The sequence below is a fragment of the Lontra canadensis genome, unplaced genomic scaffold, assembly GCF_010015895.1.
Source record: "Lontra canadensis isolate GAN:19392208 unplaced genomic scaffold, GSC_riverotter_1.0 scaffold17, whole genome shotgun sequence".
Classification (NCBI taxonomy): Eukaryota; Metazoa; Chordata; class Mammalia; order Carnivora; family Mustelidae; genus Lontra; species Lontra canadensis.
This window is the reverse complement of record NW_022631011.1, coordinates 4,419,015-4,441,863: the sequence shown is the minus strand read 5'-3', so window position 1 is coordinate 4,441,863 and position 22,849 is coordinate 4,419,015. Positions and strand designations below refer to the sequence as shown.

Genomic DNA, 22,849 nt, shown 5'->3' with positions numbered 1-22,849 from the left:
CTGCAACTGAAGCTAGCTCAGAAAAATAAGGGTATACACATGCAATAGTTTTTCAAATTGTTTATTTACAAGTTTTTCATTGTTTCCAGAGCATAGGATCTCAGAGTTAGAAAGCACTTCAGTTTATGTGGGTTTCTCTCTCGTCATTTACCACTTTATCTAAAAATAGGTAATATTGTCCATCTTTAGGCATACTGAAATAATGAATGCTCCTTTAATATACTGCATTGGTCAGCTATCATCATGATAATGCTGCATGACAAAGCTACTCAAATTTAGGAGCCTGAAGCTACTAGTATTCATGGTTTTTCTACTTCACCAGTCTGTATGGTGGTTAGAGCAGATGTACTTCAGGCAATGAGTTCGGAGGACTTTGTTCTAGTCTTTGATTTGGGTTTAGGTCTGTTCCATGTGTATCCCTCCTCCTGGGACCAAGGGTTACCTGCCCCATCTTTGTGCATAGCAGTGCCTCTTAAAAGACTTTGACTCAGAACTAGCAGGCTGAATCATCTGCCTATATTTTATTGACCTGAACAGTGACATGGCCAAGCCTATACCAATGGGAAGGAGAAACATCCAGCTATCCATGATTACATTAATACCTAATGTGGCCAGGTAAGTGCTCATACATACTTGTAGACTTCATGATAGAAATACAAAGGATTTCACTTTCTACCAAAGCATAATTCTAGATGACTTTTTGGTTTTAGTATTTCAGTTGTTGCAAATATCTTCTTATATTGAGTGAAATTTAACCTACTTAATCTTCTTCCAATTAGGTTTAAAAGTTCCCCTGAAAAGAAGTATATTTTCCCTTGGATAACATAGCTCTTTTAAGTAACTGAAATAATTTCTCCATTCTAAATAGCCCCAATGGCTTCAGTCCTTCTCCACCACCATAAGCCCATTATCCAAATGTCCCTTGAAACAAATGAATTTATCAATATATGGATTTCAAATAACCTTAATATTTCATAAATATAGAAAGAAACCATGTATGTCCAGTGACTTATATATATGCCAGTTAATGCAGTTTTTTTTTAAATAGGTACATCAAATAGATGACATCATAAACATTTCAATATATACATTCTTTAAGTACAAATGGAAAATAATGTAATGAAGATCTGTGCATCTATGACCTAGGTTTTCGACTGTTAACATTCTCCTTTATTGAATCAGAACTTTATGAAACATGAATCATCACGTATGTAGTTGAAGTCAGCTTTGTATTTCTCCCCACCCTGGAGAAGTAGCCATTAGCTTAAACATTTTCTAAAAAAAATTTTTTATATCCCAAGCCACAAAGTAAAATTATATATAGCAAATAATCAATCTCCAATAGACCACATTTTTTTGTGATTAGATTAAAAAAAATCAATAAAAAGGATAAGAACCTATGTGAAAAGAACACCGCCTCACATACTGACTGCAGCATTCTGTTTAAGTTAAATGTGTTCTCAAACCTGACAGAGGTGCATTAGAGTTTCCTATTATACAGGCTTTTGGATTTATGCTCTTTAGATTTATATATTTTTCTTGAATTTTATAGACCAATATTTATCTTTGATTTTTTTTTCTATTGCAAACTGACATTTTTATACCTTAATAATGCTTTTTGCAATAAAATCTACTTTGCCTGATTTTAATACAGAAATACCCACTTTAGGTTTGGTTACCTTTTTACTATTTTTTTTTTCTAATCATTCTCTGATTTGTCAACTTTCTGTACTTTTAGGTCTCTTCCAAACCAAAGTAGTACAGGTTAGTTTTGTTCTTTTATTCAATATAATGCCAATGATTTACGTGACTATTTTGGGAGAAATACCATATCCATTTCCATTTATTTTGATTCCTGATAGGCTTATATTTATTATGCTTCCGATTTCTTTTTTTTTTCAACTTCAAAATTATTATTTTTATATTTCCCCTTTGCCCTCTGCTAGTTTTTAAGTTATATTTCTAAGAAATTTTTTTTTAAAGAACAGTTTTAGGTTTACAATAAAGAGGAGTTTTATGCCTGGCACTTGATATGTTTATATTTCAACATGATTATATTTAAAGTATGAAATGAAATAAAATCTCCATCCTCTTCCTAAATATACCAAGGCTTTTAAAGGTTTTTACTCTGACTCTTTTTGTCCATTTTACTTATAAATGCCACATAGTATTTTAGTCCTATATTTTTATATACACCAACAATGCTTTCCTCCTCCTTGTTCTTATCTACACATTTGTAAGTTAATGTACTAGATAATACTACATCTTGGTTATGTCACCCATTCCACCCAACTATCTCTACCCTTGGTTCCATGAGTATATATGTTAAGTAGACCTTCCTTTTTTATGTCGCTAAAGTTTTTAAATAAAAGCTATCACCAGATTAGGGTCCAAGACAAGTTTTGCACACATCTGAGGAAGAATAAACTATTCTGTTAATTTTATAATCTTAGATGACAATATTATATCTACACTTAAGTTTTTATATTTAAAAAAATTAAAGGAATGTTAAAATATTCTAGTTGGCAATAAGTTACATTTTCCTGCCAATTCTTTTCTTATTTAATTTCTCATCACTGTTGCAAATTTCCTCTTGTCCTGTTTGAATTATTAAACTCTTCTTTGTGGTTAATGTATTTGAGATTAAAGCCTAAATTGGCCTCAGAAATTGGAGAGATCTAAGAAAATTACCTACCTGACCAGCAGTGTCCAAAATGTCCAAATAAGCTGGCTCATCATCAATCCTAACCTGGGTCTTATAAGCATCTTCTGAAAAACACAAGACAGAGTTTACATTCAGATATATTCAACTGAAGAGGCATAATTCATTTTTAGATTTCATAACCAAGAATTTCTAAATAGGTTTAGTAAGAGAACGAGATATTGTAGTCGAATACACCAAGTAAGAAGGTTATAACCCAGGGAAAGAATGGAGAGTGTTTCTGCTTAAAGTCAGGTTTATTTCTCCTTCATCAGGAGAATATTATGATTTGAGGTACCTTGGTCATATTACCTACAGAACAAATCTTGAAACAAATTCATCAGTTCTTTTTTTTTCATCTTGCACTTCAAATTTACATTTCAACATCATAGTCAATGAAAGACTGAAAGCTTTTACTCTAAGATCAGGGACAAGTAGGCCTGCTTTAACTTTTATTTAATGCAGTACTAAAGTCCTATCCAGAACAACAAGGCAAGAAAAATAAATAAAAATCATCCAAATTGGAAGAGAAGAGATAACTAACATGATCTATAAATAGAAAGCTCTAATGATTGCATGGAGTGGGAGTGCAGTGGGGTTGCTGTTAGAACTTCTAAAATATTCAGCAGTTACAGGATACAAAAATCAAACACACATTGGGACGCCTGGGTGACTCAGTTGGTTAAGCGGCTGCCTTCGGCTCAGGTCATGATCCCAGCGTCCTGGGATCGAGTCCCACATCGAGCTCCCTGCTCAGCAGGGAGCCTGCTTCTCCCTCTGCCTCTGTCTGCCTGTGCTCACTCTCTCTGACAAAAAAAAAAAAAAAAAAAAAAAAAAGAAAAAAAACATTCAAACACACTGAAGTCAGGAGTCTTTCCATACATTAATGATAAACAATTTATTTTTTTTTAAGATTTTATTTATTTATTTGACAGAGAGATCACAAGTAGGCAGAGAGGCAGGCAGAGAGAGAGAGAAGGAAGCAGGCTCCCCTCTGAGCAGAAAGCCCAATGCGGGACTCGATCTGAGGATCCTGAGATCATGACCTGAGCTGTAGGCAGAGGCTTAACCCACTGAGCCACCCAGGCACCCAATGATAAACAATTTAAAATAAAAGAAAAAGTTTTCACCTATAGTAGCATCAAAAGGAATCAAATACTTAGGAATAAACTTAACCAAGAAGGTAAAGAATTGTATACCAAAAACTATAAAGTTTTAATATGTTTTTGTACTTCTTAACCTGTACAAATTTATATATTCTGGATTCTATACATTTACCAGGTAGGATTTTAAATATTTTTTCCTATTCTGTAGGCTTTTTAACTTTAATAATGGCACTTGGTGCATGAAAGTTAATTTTTATGGAGTATAGTTTCTTTTTTTGTTCATGTTTTTAGTGTCCTAAGGATGTATTCTAAATTCAAGGTCATGAATATTTAATGCTCTGTTTTCTTCTAAGAGTTTTATAATTTTAGCCATTGCCTTTAAGTCATTGATCCATTTTCAGTTTATTTTATTTAGCAGCTTTCTCTTTTTAAAATTGTTTTAATAGAAGTTAAATTAGCCAACATAGCCATCATTAGTTTCAGACGTAGTGTTCAATGAGTCATCTGTTGTTTATTTTATTTATTTATTTTAAAGATTTCACTTATTTTTCAGAGAAAGAGAGAGCAAGCATACCAAGAGAATACAAGCAGGGGCAGTGGCAGGCAAAGGGAGAAACGGGCTCCCACTGAGCAAGGAGAGCAATGTGGGACTCCATCCCAGGACCCTGAGATTATGACCTGAGCTGAAGGCAGACGCTTAACCGACTGAGCCACCAAAGTGCCCCAGTTGTGTATTTTTTAATATATTGTTTGGTAAGGATATAAATTCATTCTTCTGCATATAATTCTCTTGTTATCCTTCATTTTTGTAAGGTTGGTACTGATGCCCCCAATATCTTATTTGATATTTCTTTCTTAGTCAGTCTAACTAAAGGTTTGTCAATTTTGTTCAACTTTTTGAAGTAACATAGTATCATTTTTCTCTTTTCCCTCTATTCTCTATTTACCTTTCTTCTAATCTTTAGTATTTCCATCCTTCTATTTGCTTTGGGTTTAGTTCCCCCCCCACCGCCCCCAGACTGCTGGGGGTTAAATCCTGGCCCTACCAATACCAGCTGTCTGATTTTAGGAGGAGAAAATCATTTGGTCTCTCTAAAATGCATATTACTCATTTGAAAATTATGATAATATTTGTTTGTAACTTATGGAGTCTTCAGAGGATTCAAGAAGACAATTTGTGAAATGTATCCAGCATAGTGCATTGTGTATAGAATATGCTTTATAATGCTGTACGTATGGTTTTTGTTTTTAAGAAATTTAGACTCTATCATAACATCATTATCAGATATGCATTTTGGAATTCTCAGCGGGGCTGAAATGTGGTGAATAGATTTTAACATGGGAAACTAGAAAGATTACATTTATATCAGTAATCTAGGTGAGAAAAGATGGCGGTCTATATTATAACAATGGCACTAGGGTGGAAAAAGAGCTGGCAGATTTGCAAGGTATTTAGGAGGTTGAACCTGTAGCACTTAGTAATATATAGAGAACAAGGAAGAAGGATGATGCAAGAGTAGCTCTCCAAATTCTGGCACTTGAAGGTGGGCAGATAGCTAGGATGTTTACTCAGAGAGGGAAGAAAGGAGGACCACCACAAATGCAGCTTAGAAAGGACTTTGCCATGTCTGTAACATGGAAGTGGAAACAGTGAGTACCTTGGTCTGAAGCTCTGGGGAGAGATCTCAGAGTCTTATTTCATTTTCCATTTTCCAAGTCTTTCCTCATTTTTTCCAATCATAATTGGAAACATGGTTGGACCTCCTGAGCCTGAAATTCAAACTTCTAGAATCTGGCTCTAGCTTCTCTCTTATCTACCATTTATATTGTAAGTAAAGAGCAAACTGAACTACTACTAAAAGCATTTAGAACAGCATTGAATTTTGGCACCATTTCAATACTTGTTCATACTGTTGATTGTGAATCACAAGTGAGTTATTTTCAGAAACTTTTGGTTTACAAACTAGTAATGGTCAACAAAGGAGGTGCTTTTTAAATACACAGTATTGAGCACCTCTCCCAAATTAGATTTTCACTAACTGCTAGAGATATGAAGATAGACGCCCCCCCCCCCCCCCACACCCCCCAACATGGTCTCTAACCCCAAGAACTTAAACAATCACAGTGGAAGACACACAAACATGCAATGAGATGTTAAGAAGAACCCTCAACTCTATGGTCAAATAATCTCTGACAAAGCAGGAAAAAATATACAGTGGAAAAACGACAGTCTCTTCAATAAATCATGCTGGGAAAATTGGACAGCTATGTGTAGAAGAATGAAACTTGGCCATTCTATTACACCATACACAAAGATAAACTCAAAATGGATAAAAGACCACAATGTGAGGCAGGAATCTATCGAAATCCTAGAGGAGAACTTAGGCAGTAACCTCTTTGACATCAGCCACAACAACTTCTTTCAAGATAGGTCTTCAAAGGCAAAGGAAACAAAAGTGAAAATGAACTTTTGGGACTTCATCAAGATCAAAAGCTTCTGTACAGCAAAGGAAATAGTCAACAAAACAAAGAGGCAACCCAGGGAATGGGAGAAGATATTCGCAAATGACAGTACAGACAAAGGGTTGATATCTAAGATCTATAAAGAACTCCTCAAACTCAGCACACACAAAACAGATAATCACGCCAAAAAAGGGCAGAAGACAGGAACAAATGCTTCTCCAAAGAAGACATACAAATGGCTAACAGACACATAAAAAAATGTTCCTCATCATTAGCCAGCAGGGAGATTCAAATCAAAACCACATTGAGATACCACCTTACACCAGTTAGAATGGCCAAAATCAACAAGACAGTAAACAACAAGTATTGGAGAGGATGTAGAGAAAGGGGAACCCTCTTGCACTGTTGGTGGGAATGCAGGTTCGTGCAGCCACTTTGGAAAACAGTGTGGAGATTCCTTAAGAAATTAAAAATAGAGCTACCCTATGACTCTGCAATGCACTACTGAGTATTTACCCCAAAGATAAAGATGTAGTGAAAAGAAGGGCCACCTGTACCCAATGTTTATAGCAGCAATGGCCACGGTCACCAAACTGTGGAAAGAACCAAGATGCCCTTCAACAAATGAATGGATAAAGAAGATATGGTCCATATATATATACAATGGAGTATTATGCCTCCATCAGAAAGGATGAATACCCAACTTCTGTATCAACATGGATGGGACTGGAAGAGATTATGCTGAGTGAAATAAGTTAGGCAGAGAGAGTCAATTTCACTTAACTTGTGGAGCATAAAGAATAACACAGAAGACATTGGGAGATGGAGAAGAGAAGTGAGTGGGAGGAAATCAGAGGGGGAGACAAACCATGAGAACCTGTGGACTCAGAGACAAACTGAGGGTTTTGGAGGGGAGGGGGTAGTGGGTTGGGTGAGCCTGGTGGTGAGTATTATGGAGGGCACGTATTGCATGGAGCACTGGGTGTGGTGCATAAACAATGAATGCTAGAACACTGAAAAAAAAATTAAATTTAAAAAAAGATTTAAAAAACTTATAGGGCATACAGCCTACCCCTTTCTAGGAAATTCATTCCTTATGACTGTGCTCCAGAAATAAAATTGTGAGAAGTCTAACTAGCAGGATGGTCAATCTGGTGTGAGCAACTACCATCTATCCTGTAACACTGTTCACTATACGCACAACCACACAATCTATTTTCCATTCCACTGCTCTTTGTACTTTCACTGATCTTCCTCTTACACAAGAGATATCCGGTGGATTTTTTTTTTAAATGCATGGGGTTGTTTTTCCATTTCATAGGGAAATAAGAATAGTTACTGTGAAAAGGACGCTATGACCGGAGAATCACATGTGAGTCTTTCAGATTTCATGTTTGTTTATTTAACTCAAAGGCCCCAAAAGGAGCCTGCTGAGGCCAGGAGCATGCTGAGTAATCCAGAGGAGAACTGCCCTTTGTGATTATCTGGGCCCTAGATAAACCCAGCACATGAAACGTATATCAAATAAAAGCTTCTCCTGGGATTAGAAAACCCTTCAAAGAGACTTGATGTGAATTGGCTGGAAATTAAGCCAGGCCTTCTATCAAGATTTCTTTCTCTCTTTTAAGAAGTGTCTATCACAGTACACATTCCAGTGTTGTGAATCTAGGTCACCTCCCTGGCCTCCATAGAAACTAATCCCTTTCATTTCCTTCCAATAAACAATCTTCCCTCCTGTTTCCATCCATCCACTCCCTTTGAGACCTCCCATGTAGAAATGCAGTGTCAAAAATACTCTTTTGAATACATATAAACACCTCCCTGAATTTCAATCATCCGCCTATAGATGCAACCCTGGAGTGAGCTCATTTATCTTCCAAAGCAAGAGGCCAATGTATACGAAGCCTTATCAGGCAAAAATAGTAGCAATTGCCTGCTATGTTGTCTGCACTGGAAATCACAAGGAAGCTAGATTCTTAGAGGCATTTCTAAAATTCCACCTTAAAATGCTACTCTAAAAATTCGTTTGAAAACTCTGGTGTTTGAGATCGTGGCTTCTTTTAGGTCTTCTTCACTTTCCTTCTCCAGAATTTTACAGGAGGAAATCACCAAAGAGCTGTATTAAAGTCTCACATCCATCACTAAATGTTGGTGTTACAAGGGGCCAACCACTTAATCTTACTTGTAAGATGGAGTTAATAGAACATGGTAGTCATTGCATAGGAGTTCTAGAAAGATCAACTAAAGTGGACTATAAAATGGTGGAAGGAAGGAAGGATGGATAATTCAAACTCAAGGCATATTATGTAATAACTTTAAAAAAATATTGCTTCAAGTTAACCATAAAATCATATTAAAGCTAAACCACTTCTACTTTGGCCATTTGTATTTACCCATGCAAGAATGTTTCTCCCCCCAACAAGTAAATCAGAGGATTTGTTAGGACAGATTTACAATAATCTTCCCCAAAAATAAATGCTCATAATTAAAAAGCCTTATGATGTTCTAAATAATCGATACAAAAAATTCCTTTACAGAATATATTTAAATATCTTTAAAATATGTTGTTGTAAATATGAAATTGGGATCATTTAAAGCCACAATATGTAACTGAGAAAGAAACATTAGGTTATTGTTGAATTTTCACTTGAGGACTTTAAAAAAAAAAATCTTAGGATACTATGGTTTACTTGAAAACTTTAAATATATTATAATACATTTAAATGGCACACTAAAGAAATGCTTCTGTGACTCTGAAGTAATATATATCTCTAAAATATTAATCATCAACCCAATTCTTTAAATAATATAAAGGATCAGATTCAGATCATTTATAACTTTCTCAAAGAATTTCTTAAATCATCCTAATTGGGTGTTTATATGTGTATAAAGCAGAAATATCTTGGAACAAAGTGCACGGCAAACTCTCTCTTGAACAGAAAGGGAAATCATGGCTGTATCAGTATTGATACAAATCTAATGTATCAATATGTGCTTAAGTATATAATCTGTGTTTCACATGCTGATAGGCCCAGGATCTACCATGTTGACAAAGACAATTGATTTCTATCCATACAATTTGAAATCTTGGGAGAATACATAAACAGGCAATTGCACTGTATTGTAATGAGTGTTAACAGAAGTGTTTGAAATATGCTTATTTAGAAAGGCAGAAGACACCCAGCTGAAGTTGAGCTAAGGTCAGTCCTCCAAAGAAGCAGATAGAAAACAGGGTTTGCAAGGGGGAGGCCTGGTAAGAGGCCAAGACAGGCAGGGAATTGCACGGACTGTAACACAACGCCTCCTCTTGAAAGTAAAAATTCAGTGAAATCTATTAAAGGTGTATATGCCTGCTGAATTTGAAAAAGGTTCTGAAAACTGGCTGAGTTTGGCTTCAGAAAGGCTTCAAAATGAATGAGAACACATTTTCCTACCATGGTAATAAAAGCTGAAGATAGAGGTGTCATTAGAAATTAAGTCCTGGAAATTCATGGGAATTATAAGGCAGAATTTAGATTTTTTTTTTTTTCTCATGCTATAAAATTGAGGACTGAGCCAAGGACATCTGTGAGGGGTAAGGGCTCTGTGAGGATACTGGAGTTACACAGCAACTGAAATCTTCCCTACAGACATAGAAGCAAATTCTAGTGGGATAGTTCATACCAATTAGCATTTTCCTGCTGCTCCCAGGGAAATGTCCAATGCCACTGCTCTTGGAAGTTTAACTCCAAGGGAGACAATCACATGCATTCTATAGGGACCTCATGTAGATTTTCTATATCAGACCTTTGGAGGTGGTGCAAGCTGGAGCGTTTCCTTTGGAATCAGAGGACACCTGGAGATTTGCACCTGCAGAGGGCCACTACTGAGAGAGGCCATTCCAAACAACAGCTTCTCATAGCAAGGATAAGCCAACAGAGAAGTCTTTGAAAAGAGGTAATAGTCCTCTTTAGACCTGTAGCCTGGCAAGAGATTGTGGAGACAGTAGCAAGATCCATGTTCTTTCCCAAAACTGTCATCTACAGAAAATATTTCAGGACGTCCACATCCTTTCAATGTTAGAGCCTTCTAAATCTTTCCTTTCAGCCAGATAGAGAGGTTCATGGGAAACTGGATTCTTTGGCTGTCTTCTCTTAAATAGAAATGAGAGGTAAAAGGATTCAGCTATACTGACATTGAGCATTTCAAGTGCTTTGTATCTACCTCACTTCTCCTTATGGAGTGAGGGAAAGAAAAGAGTAGATGTTCTCCTCTCCCCAGCTCCTCTAGCAAGAAATGACATCTCATTTCTACCTTTCTTGCCCCTATTTCTCATCAACATGATGGATGGCTACATGATCCTAAGGCCATGATCTGTGTAATGGTTGTCTCCCAGACTTTAAAATAGAATGCATTTATATACAGACTATCTCTTCACAGAAATAACTAGCTTTTATGGTTAGAACAATTGTGGGAGTGCCACAATTGATGGAAACCTCCAGAAGGGTTCCATGAACTTTTGGAGCCCACAGATACAATATGAAAATATCTGGTGGCAGAGGTTTAGTTTATACCAAGACCCTGGTTTCTGGGAAGGGGAAATAGATATACTTTTCCCTATGCTTCCTGCTACATACAACATAAAATCATGAAAATTATTTCTAGAACAAGCTTAAGACAACTCTGAAAGTTGAAAAGGAAAAGGCAGCCTGGCTAAAAACTTCAGGATCTAAGGAATAACCCAGTGGTGAGTTCTCTGGGTTTTCTTTTTGCCTCACAGACTTGAACCTGAAAAAGCTGGAAGCCTGGAAACACCAATGGGTACAGACAAAACAAGAAAGCCCAGAGAAATGAAGCAGAGCCTAGAAAGACAGAACACATTTAGACTATAACCGATCTAACAGTGAACCAATTTAGAACGGTTCGACAAGTTAAATACTTAGCTGTAAATAGAACAAAACATGTGCAGACCTTATATGCTAAAAGCCATGTAACACTGATGAAAGAAAATTTAGACAATCTAAATACAGAGGCATACCATTTTTATGCTTAGAAGACTCAACAAGTAAATATGTGGATTCTCCACAAGTTGTGTAAAAATTTAACACAATTTCTATCAAAATCTTGAAAAACTTATGTGTATGTGTGGATATGGGCACCATTTTTAAGTCTTTTATGAAAAGAAAAAGGAACTAGAGAAGCTAAAATATTTTGAAAAGTAGCAGGAATCAGTTTTCCTGAATTCACAACTTACTATGTAGCTATAGTAATCAAGACTACACAGTATTGACACATAGCTCAATAAAATAGAACGGAGAATTTAGAAATAAGCCCTCAAAAATGTAACTACATTTTGACAAAAGTGCAAAAGTAATTTAGTGAAGGGAAGAGCCTTTTCAACAAATGGTGCAGGAAAAATTAAATATCCATGGGCAAAAACAAGCAAACCTTCAGCTAAGTAGCACCCTATATACGCCAATTAATCTAAAAATCGATCATAAGCCTCAACATAAAACTACCAAACTTTTAGAAGAACCTAGGAAAAATCTTCATGATCCAGTACTATGCAAAATTTTAGACTTCACATAAAAGTTCTGTAAAAATGAAAAGTTTATAAATTGGACTTAAAAATTTTAAGACAGCTTTTGCACTATAAAAAACCCTATTAAGATTTTTAAAAAATACTAGAATGGGAGAAAATATTTACAAACCAAACATCTGATGAAGGACTACTATTTAGCAGGTACAAAGAACTCTTAAATCTCAAGAACAATCTATTTAGAGAGAGAATAAAAGACATGAAGAGACATTCCATGAAATAGGATACATACATGGTAAATAAGCACATAAAACACGTTCATGATCCCAGAGTTAGATAGAGCCTGGCTTTGGGCTCTCTGCTCATCACGGAGTCTCCTTTCCCTCTCCCTACCCACCGCCCATCCCCTACTTACCCCCCACCCCTCGCTCATGCTCTTGGTCTCTCAAATAAAATCTTAAATAAAATCACAATGAGCTATTACTACATACCTATCAGAATGGCTTATAAAAAAGTGACAACACTTAAGGCTGGTAAGGATGAGGAAACATGAGATTACTAATAAATTTTTGGAGGGTTGCCTGGGTGGCTCAGTCAGTTAAGCATTTGCCTTCAGTTCAGGTCATGATCTCGGGGTCGTGGGATCGACCCCTGTATCAGGCTCCCTGCTCAGTGGTGAGGGGTAGAGGGGGCTGTTTCTCCTTCTCCTCCATGCTGATGCTCTCTTACTATCTCTTTCTCTCTCTCAAATAAATAAAATCTAAAAAAAACAAAACAAAACAAAAAACTTTTGCAGTGTATATTTAAAAATAATATATTCCACATTTTGGGGCACCTGGGTGGCTCAGTTGGTTAAGTGTTTGACTCTTGGTTTTAGCTCAGTCATGATCTCATTGGTCATGAGATAGAGCCCTGCCTTGGGATTCCTGCTCACCAACTATTTTCTCCTTCTGTCCCTCCCCCAACATTTGGACACGAGTGCATACTCTCAAAAATAAATGAAATCTTTTACATATATTCCACATCTATTTGTATTCCACTTGGAATATGTAAAGCAGAAATTGCATTCTTGGACATTCATTACAGAGAAATGAAGACTTAGGTTCTCATAAAGACACACTAATTTGTTTTTGCCCAAGTTGTTTGTAGTAGCTTTATTCCTAATAGCTAAAAATGGGAACAGGTCAAATATCCTTCAGCGTGTGAATAATTATACAATCTGAGGTATACCCATATCATGGAATACTATTCAACAATTTAAAAAAGCATGGAATGTTGATACATGCAACAGCCTTGATGAATCTCCACAGAATTATGCTAATTAAAACCAGCCCATTCCAAAAGGTTACTTATTCTATGTTTCTGTTTATATAATATTCATGAAATGACACAGTTATAGATATGAATGACAGATTAGTGGTTGCCAGACATTATGGAGGAAGTGGGTGTTGTTTTCAAAATCTACATAAAGGATCCTTGTGGTCGTGAAATTGTTCTGTATCTTGACTATCTGTATCCTGATGGTGATTTTGTACTAAGTTTCAGAAGTACTACCATTGAGGGGAACTGGGTAAGGGGACATTGAATCTCTCTCTATCTTACAGTGCCATATAAATTTATAATTATCTCCAAAAAAAATAGATATATCAATATCTGCTTATGTATAAAAAGTTCCGAACTCTCAAAAACGTTTCAGCAAGATAGGCATAGAAGTAGCTTGCTTTATCTCTAGTACTGAGTAGCTAAACAAAACTTAAAGCAAACATTATGATTAATAGAGAAATACTAAAACCATTCACTCAGGGTGAATACAAGATGAGAATTTTCATTATAAATACTTTATGTTGGTAGTCCCACCTATTGAGTTAGACCAAAATGTGACCAGTGTAAAAAAATTTAGAAAGGAAAAATGTTGGGGTGCCTGGGTAGCTCAGTTGGTTAAGCCTCTGCCTTCGGCTCAGATCATGATCTCAGGGTCCTGGGATCGAGCCCCACATCAGGCTTTCTGCTCAGCAGAGCATCCTGTTTCCCCCTCTCTCTCTGCCTGCCTCTCTGCCTACTTGTGATCTCTCTCTCTGTCAAATAAATAAATAAAATTTTAAAAAAAAAGGGAAAATGTCACCATACATAGAAAATATCTTTTGGGCTTTTGGGCATATAGAACTTTTCAAATATTCTATAGATAAATTCATAGATTGAATAAATCAACTTAGTAACTTATTAGTAATCAGTTTTCTGGGAACAAAGTCAATAGAGGAAAAAATCAACATGCAACAGAATAAGTGAAATTATGGTATTAACATAACATAAAAAATATCAAATCTTAAAGAATAAATCTTGCAAAAGTTTTGCAAGTCTTCTTAGGAAGTTGTAAGATATTATGAGAAAAATTAAAGATGAAAAATAACTAGAAGTATATGCATGTTTATGAATTGGTAGTTTAAATATTTTAATGAAGTCAATTTTCCCCTAATTGATCTATAAACACACATTAGAGTTGGATGGTGGGGGCACGTGGATAGATTCACCAACTAATTCTAAATTAATATGGAAATGCAAATGGCCAAAAATAGTAGAGACAATCTCAAAAAAGAACATAAGCTCTACATTATATCAAGACTTACTGTTAATCTACAGCAATTAAAACAAGGTGATATTAGCATACAGAAAAATCAACTGACAGAATGAGAGCCCACATACTAATGAACACTTTTTTTTTTTTTTTACAGGACAGAATTGGCATTTCAGAGCAGTGGGAAAAAAAAAGAATTTTCAATAAATAGCATCATCAAACAGGTATATATATTGAGCAACGGAGGCTGACTGCTATCTCACAATATACATAGAAATCAATTGCAGTTGGTTTGTATGTAAATATGCAAAACAAAACCTCTCAGAGATACTATAGGATAATACCTTCATCATTTGGAGTGGCAAGACTTTTTTTTTTTTTTTAAAGATTTTATCTATTTGAGAAAGAGGAAGTAGGGACGGAGGGGGAGAGAGCAGGAGCAGTGGGAAGAGGCTGGGGGATAGCGAGACGTAAGCTCCCTGTTAAGCACATAGCCCCATGTGGGGCTCTATCTCAGCAACCTGGGATCATTATCTGAGCCAACGTCAGACACCCAACTGACTGAGCCACCCAGGCATCCCTGGCAAGACTTCTTAAAAACTAATATAAGTACTAACTATAAATTGAAAGGCTGACAAATTAGAATACATTTATTAAAATTGGGAGTACATTAAAACAACAGATTGGTTTATCAAAGGCACTATTAAGAGAAGGAAAATATAAGCCGTGGTGTGGAATAAAGTGTATGTATCAACAAAAGACTCATACTCAGAATGTTTGAAGAATTTCTACAAATCCTTCAAAGAGGCAATCTCCAAAGATAAGCGGGCAAGACACTGGGGTTTTTAAGTAATCATATTTATTTTATCATTAAGCACTGAAATTGTGCTTAATATATATTTTCATTATGTCATTTAAATCTTGTAATAACCACATGAAGAACTATTCTCACCTCCAGTTACAGAGAAAAAGTTAAAGTTCATAGAAATTATGTCATTTGCCCATCACACAACTTGTAAAAAGCATGCTATTGCAGAGAAATTTTCACTTATTCATTTATGAATACTACTACTAGGAATACAAAGATCAGTAACACATGGCTCTTTCCTTAAAGGAGGACACAGTGGAGGAGGTATAACTGAGTCCATTTGGGTTGGAGGTTGGTGAATAGGCAAAGACTTCATAGGAGACCTGACCCTTGGGCTATCTTAGAAGTTACCTCACTGATAAGGGTAAGGAAAAAAAAAAACAAAAGTATCCTAGATAAAGGGCAAAGTATCAAAAAGAGTATGAAGTCTCTTCCTCTTCCTTCCCTTCCTTGGGGGTTAGGAGGCATTGATGGTGACACCGGGGTTGAGGAGATAAGAGGATAAAAAAATACAGAATGCTTTACAAATGTTCTCAAACTTTCCAATTCAAAATTCTTAAATGCAACTTCAAATTTTAAAACTGTTCCAGTTCTAACTAGAGGGTATTATACTAAATTAATTAAGTCAATCAGAGAAAGACAATTATGTGATCTCTCTGATACGAGGAATTTGAGAGGCAGGGTGGAGTGTCGTGGGGGGTAGGGAAGGAAAAAATGAAACAAGATGGGACCAGGGAGGGAGACAAACCATAAGAGACTCAATCTCTGGGGGAAAAATTTGAAGGTTGCTGGGGGGGTGAGGAGGGGGAGGGATAGGGTAGCTGGGTGATGGACATTGGGGAGGGTATGTGCTATGGTGAGTGCTGTGAATTGTGTAAGACTGATGAGTCACAGACCTATACCCCTGAAGCAAGTAATATATTATATGTTAATTAAAAAAAAAAAAAGATTCCTTACCATGTGGCTTATAATGCCAATCTCCATCTAAAAATCTGCATAGCCATTTGGTACTAACAGAACAAAATACAGCATGGCCTAGGAAACTTATAATCAAAGTTAATTTATTATCTATTTTAAAGTTAATTTATTATCTATTTTCAAGTCCAAGTCCTGCAAGTTCATCTTTCTTTTTTTCAAAAATTGCTTCTTGAACATATATTATGTGTCAGGCACTGACTGGATACAGCTGATAAAAAGCAGTTATAGTTCCTGTCCTTCAATGTAGAGAAGGGGACAAATAAGTAAAATGACAACAAATGTGTAATTATATATTGTGAAGAATATGATGGAGGAAATTATTAGGACAAAAATATATAATAGTGGAACAATTTACCTAGACACTATGAAAAGAGGATAATTCTCCAATAAATGTCTCAGGACATTTAACCTGAGAAAAAGCATAAGCCAGAATCAGCCACATGATTTTCCAGACAGAGTGAGAGCATGTTTGACATCCTGGTTTGGGAAAGAATGTTTTGTATCTGAAGTAAAAGGCCAGGAACCTGAAAAATAATGGGAACAGAGTGCCAACAGAACCAGGTAAGTTTTCAGTAGGCAGAGATTAGATCATAGAGGGTATACCAGTTAGGTCAAAAAGGACCAAACACCCACTTCAAAATGGCTAAGTGAAAATGTGAATGTATTAACTCATATAATGTAAAAACTTTTGGAAATAGCTCCCTTTAGATAAGGAGGATTGATTGAAAGTTTCCCAGTATCTAATTTCTCTTTCTTCTTTTGGTTCTATGTCCTCATATGGGCTGTTTCTCCTAGGTTTGTGGGACAAAAGTATATCCCTTTCCCACTAATAAAAATCCCAGAATGGAAAAATAAATAAATAAATAAATAAATAAGATTGTTCCAATTCTAGTAAATGTAAAAGTGAGCACTTTTCAGATGGCTGATAAATTTAAAGCGTACAGCCTTATTAATCATCAGTAAAAAAAAAAAAAAAAAAAAAAAACAGGTGAAAAGTATAGGATGCAAGTGTTCGTACAACAGAATAGCAGATTTAAAAAGCGGATGATACCATAAGTAGTACACTGGGGGAACCATGGAGAATGATCATCTACTACGGGGGTGCATAAACAGATTACCTGGGACTGTCTACTAAACCTCCTTAGACCTGTAACAAGTGTTGCATGGACTTGTTGGTCTCAATTCTCTGTACAGGTATTGCATTTGTATACCTTGACCATGGCCTCAGGATGGATGAAATGTACTTACCCATTCTTGGAGTTTAGGCTTGATCATGTGACTTCCTTTGGCTAATGGGATGCCAATGGATGTGATGTGAGTTGAAGCATGACATATTCATGCGCAGTGGGGCTCATGTTTTTGGTTCTTTTATCAACATAAGAATATGCCCTGAGATACCCACTGGTTTCAGAAGATATCAGTCAGAAAACAAGCCATTCCACTAATGTGAGAGGGAAAAATACAGTTTTTGTTTTTATTTGTTTTCTCCCCATATTAGGGCAGTCTGTTATAAGCAATTGCATTCATCAGGAATATATGCACATGTGCACAAAAGGCATGAATGAAAATATTCAAATCAGCTTTATTCATACTATCTCTAAACTACAAATAACTCAGACTTCAGCAGTGGTATAATATACAAATGAATTCTAGTTCACTCATACAGTGGACTATTTTCATACAAAATTTAGACAACTACAGCAGACAACATGATTGAATCTTAGAAACCATTTTGAAAAAGCTAGACATGTTTCCATTTATATAAAATGGAAAAACAAACATCCAAACTGAACTATATTTTTGGAAAGTCCTTTCTTAACCAAGATGGATATCATTTGGATATTTACTTTGTGATAAATCATTGTTTTTCTATATTTGTATTATACTTTGTTTTTTAAGAAAGGTTTTGAAAAAGGAATATTTTGGGCTCAAGTGCAAAAAAGGAGAAAATAACCAGTTCCAGTTCTCTGACTGTTGATTTTGTTTAATGTAAGTAGAGAGTTAGGGGTCCCTGGAAAAAGATATAACTTTCTTGACATAAAAGTCATTTTAGGCCCCTAGCCATCTTGTGATTTCTGCGTGACCAGTACTAGTTGCCCAAAGGACACTTCTTGCAGAGCTTCCTGAGATATACAAAAGAATAGAAACCAGTAGATAATGATTTTAAGGGAACAAAAGAATGTAAGGGCAAACAGCCACTACCAACCAGGCCAGGAGATAATCTAGTCATAACAGGAACAATAAATCAGTGGTCAAACTCCCAATGCTGGTTGTAAAGCAGACTGACCTGGCACATATACTTGAGTTACCTTTGGAGAACTTAACACCCTTAGAGCTCTCAAATACCAGACCAACTCAAGACAGAACTGATGATGTTGACCCTTGCTGGCCATCATGACCTTGACCTGAATTATCACCTTAAGAAGACTTTTCACCCAATTCTATGCTGACCTCCCTCTTTGGCACACCCCTTCATGAATATGTATACACTTAGCTTAAAATTGCCCCAGCTTTGTTGTTCAAGGAGACCCTGCTTTGGGAAATACCCCCGATGTTCTCCTTTACTGGTTACAAGTAAAGCCTTCCTTTTTCTATTCTTTGGCTTGGTGGGGTCTTTGGCTTGACACCCACCAAGAGGGGGACCTAGTAACACAATGCTTGCACAAAATTAAGTGATGACTTAAATTTTTTCTAACGATTCTTTTTCCTTTGATCTGTATCAATTCTATCTCCTGCATTGAAATGACAACTTCTAAGATATTTAACCTTCATATTAAATGAATTCTGACAATGCCAACAAATATGGATTACAGAGATGGAAACCAGAATGGTGCCAAAGGACCTTTCTGTTTGAAGTGTTTCACTGGCCTGGCATGATGCCCCAAATTCTACCCCTTCTGCTTCATTCTTTCTAGTTAAGATAAGCCATTTTATTTCCAGGAACTCTCTATTAAAATGCAATAAAACTACAGGAGAGGTAAAATATTAAGCTATTATCAAGCACAAACACCTTACTCGGAGATTACTTTTGCACAAAATTAGCTGTCATGAGAGAAAGCAGAAAACAGGGCCTGGGGGGAGGTGATCAGGAGGGATGATAAAGGGGCAGGAGGGGAAGGGAAAACTGCTAACAGCTGTGGACAGAGAGACTGGGAATGTCAGATGAACAAAGGACTTGCAGTAAGCATGCAGGCACTGGAGGACCAGCAAGAACCCCAGACTGGGGCAACAGCCTGCTGAAGACAAATGGGTACAGAAGAGGAAACAGTTCATTCTCCCTCCTTCACAAGACTGATGACAAAATGAAGTCGCTCTGTGCCCCAGCTTGCTAAGCATGGCATTTTTGTTTGTTTGTTTTAAGATTTCATTTATTTATTTGATAGACTGAGATCACAAGTAGGCAGAGAGACAGGCAGAGAGAGAGAAGGAAGCAGGCTCCCCACCAAGCAGAGAGCCCGATGCGGGGATCGATCCCAGGACCCCCGGGATCATGACCTGTGCTGGAGGCAGAGGCTTTAACCCATTGAGCCACCCAGGTGCCCCTAAGCCTGGTGTTTTAACAACCAGACCCTACCTTCAGAAACATATTCAGAATTCTCATCTTGCCTCTTGCAAAGTCGCATCATCTTTACTCTGTCAGACTCTCCAGGAATCTGAGCAGCAGAAAGAAAACTTCTACCACAGCTGGAGGATTAAGAGAATTATTTTTAGGACAACGGGCTACAGCGGTACTTCACAACTCTCCTATACAGATGAGTCTTCTAGGGATCTAGTTGAAGGGCACATTCCAGTTCAGTTATGTCTGGAGCCAAGATTCCACATCTAGTAAATAACCATGTCTTACCCATGCAACAGGTCCAGGATGAATAGCAGTAACGCCCAACAGAAATATAGTACGAGCCACCTATGCAATTTAAATTTTCTGGCAGACGCAGGAAAACAGAGAAAACAAATTCTAATGTGTTATTTAACTAAATTTATCAAATATATTTAACTGTATAAGCAATACAGAAAAATAAGAGATCTTACATCTTTTCCTTATAGTAAGTTTATGAAAACCACTCTGTATTTTATACAGAAAGATACAGTAGAACTCAGTTTGGGCCAGTCACATGGCAAGTACACTACAGCCCCATTGGCTCATGGCTACGGCATTGGCCTCGGCAAATCTAGAGGAAAGCACAACTGTCACAAAAGCAGGTATCCTTACATACTCAAGAAACAAATATGAACTATTCTGTCAGTCATTGTGGTCTTTTTCATTATAGAAGAACCGGTGTGAATTTAAAATACAAGAGACTATATATTAATTACAGTAAAATTTAAAATAAAGTAAAATAAAATACAAGTGAATGATGTCCCTAAATATATTGTAAACTCCTACTATCCTTTAAGTGATATTTTATAATTTCCTTTATTCGTCAGTTTTCTCCAGAGAAACACAGTATGTAATATATATATTTTTTAAAGATTTTATTTGTTTTACCCTGAGACAGTGAGAGCTTGAGCAGGCAGAGGGAGAGAGAATCTGAAGCAGACTCCCCACTGAGCATGGAGCCTGATGTATGGGACTCCGTCTCAGGACCCTGAGATCACGATGTGAGCCAAAACCAAAAATTGGTTGGTAGTATCTTTAAGCGACATCCTATTTACATCTTTAAGTTGCATCGAACACAATTAAAGAATGGAGCCATTCAAATATAGAGATGGAGGGGCACCTGGGTGGCTCAGTGGGTTAAAGCCTCTGCCTTTGGCTCAGGTCATGATCCCAGGGTCCTGGGATCGAGCCCCGCATCTGGCTCTCTGCTCTGCTGGGAGCCTGCTTTCTCCTCTCTCTCTCTCTGCCTACCTGTGATCTCTCTCTGTCAAATAAATAAAAATAAAATCTTTAAAAAACAAAAAAAACAAAAAAACAAATATAGAGATGGAGAAGTCCCAAGATCTACAGCTGGTAAGCTGGAGACTGATAGTATGAATTGCTGTCCAAATCCAAAGGCTTGAGAAAGAGGACAGCCCAGAGTTTAAGTTACAGCTTAAGGACCTCAAAAGACCATTTCTCTAGCTCAGTTAGGCAGGCAAAATTCCCTTTTACTCAGTCTTTATGTTCTATTCAAATATTTAGCTGATTGGAATAGGCCCACGCATGCTGGGAAAGGCAGTCTGCTCTACTCAGTCTATGACTTCAGATGTTAATCTCAGGCAGAAACATCCTTGCAGACACACCCAGAACATTTAACCAAATGCCTGGGCACCTGATGGCCCACTCAAGTTGACACAAAATTAACCATCACATTTCCCTTTGAAGCCTTCTGGTACTTGCTCAATGAGAGACTTTATACCCCATCCCATACTTCTGTAAGACCTTGCAAATAGCTCTATTAAAGCACTGTAAACATTCTGTTCTAAATAGCTTTCTTAATCTTAGCTATTTGAAAGCACAGAACATGGCTTATTCATCTTTGTATATGCATTTTCTATCATTGCAACAGGCACATAAGTGGTCAATAAATTCAGTTTACCTTCTGTGTCTAGCACACTGCTCAATTATTTCAGATGTGCAACTTAACTTGGACATCACACTGTATACATAGCAACATGCCCATTTTATAATTTTTTAAAAGATTTTATTTGTTTATTTGAGAGAGAGAATGAGAGAGAGAGAGAATATGAGAGGGGAGAGGGTCAGAGGGAGAAGCAGACTCCCCACTGAGCAGGGAGTCCAATGCAGGACTCAATCCTGGGACTACAGGATCATGATCTGAACCAAAGGCAGTTGCTTAACCAACTGAGACATTGAGGCATCCAATATGCCCATTTTAAATATGAAAAAAAAAAAGAAATTAAAAATAGAACAGAGGTAATTAAACTTTGCACAGCTCACAAAGCTAGTAAGAGGTCTTTGGAGACTAAACTTGGTCTATTAGACACTAGAAGCTGTTTTTATTTTGCCACACTGGTTGTTTGTCTAACATTAATCAAATGCATAAAGGGTCTTACTTTGACAATTAAGTGCTGTTTCTTAAATTAGTTGAGTGAATACATAACTTTCAAAGCTAGTCCAATCTTAATACTCAAATAGAGTACTGAATCTTTGATGAAACATTCAGTAAAAGAAAACAACAGCAACAAACATACAACCACCACCCAATGTAGTGGACAACTGTTAAGTTTGTGGTCACCCTGCATTTTTTAGGCCCTACATTCCATGACTAAAATAGAAGCAGCAATTCACTTTCCCAGCTGCCTTTGCTATAAGGCTACAGACATGTGACCTAGATTCTGCCAAGCAGATGTATCCAACCAAACCATTGATTCACGTATGAGCCAAGGAGGATGCCTGTACCCCAGGTATTTGAATACTGGGAGGATGATAGAGCATGCCAAACAGCACCCCCATGCACAGAGGCAGCAACAGCCGCCTCATTGGCTTCATTTGTGCAACCATAGTATAATTTAGACCTTGTTCAGGATACATATCCTTGGAATTCACTTCACTGTATCCCCTTGGCGGTTATGTGAATGAGGTATACCTAAGTTCTTCTCACTTTGGGGCACCTTCAAATCATCCTAGAGAAGGGACTACCTATTCATTCCTCTTTTGAGAGGACTTGTGCTTGGCTACCTAGTAGCCTGGCTCTTCCAG

The 22,849-nt window shown here is 36.9% G+C and overlaps 1 protein-coding gene across 1 annotated transcript in view; it reads right to left on the bottom strand.

Moving 5' to 3' along the window:
- Window positions 1–22,849, bottom strand: part of RIT2 (Ras like without CAAX 2) — a 383,183-nt gene that overhangs the window by 243,544 nt on the left and 116,790 nt on the right. Inside the window, exon 3 of the mRNA XM_032859514.1 lies at window positions 2,696–2,769. Within this exon, the coding sequence (XP_032715405.1) occupies window positions 2,696–2,769 (74 nt within the window). The remainder of the gene's footprint in view (window positions 1–2,695; window positions 2,770–22,849) is intronic.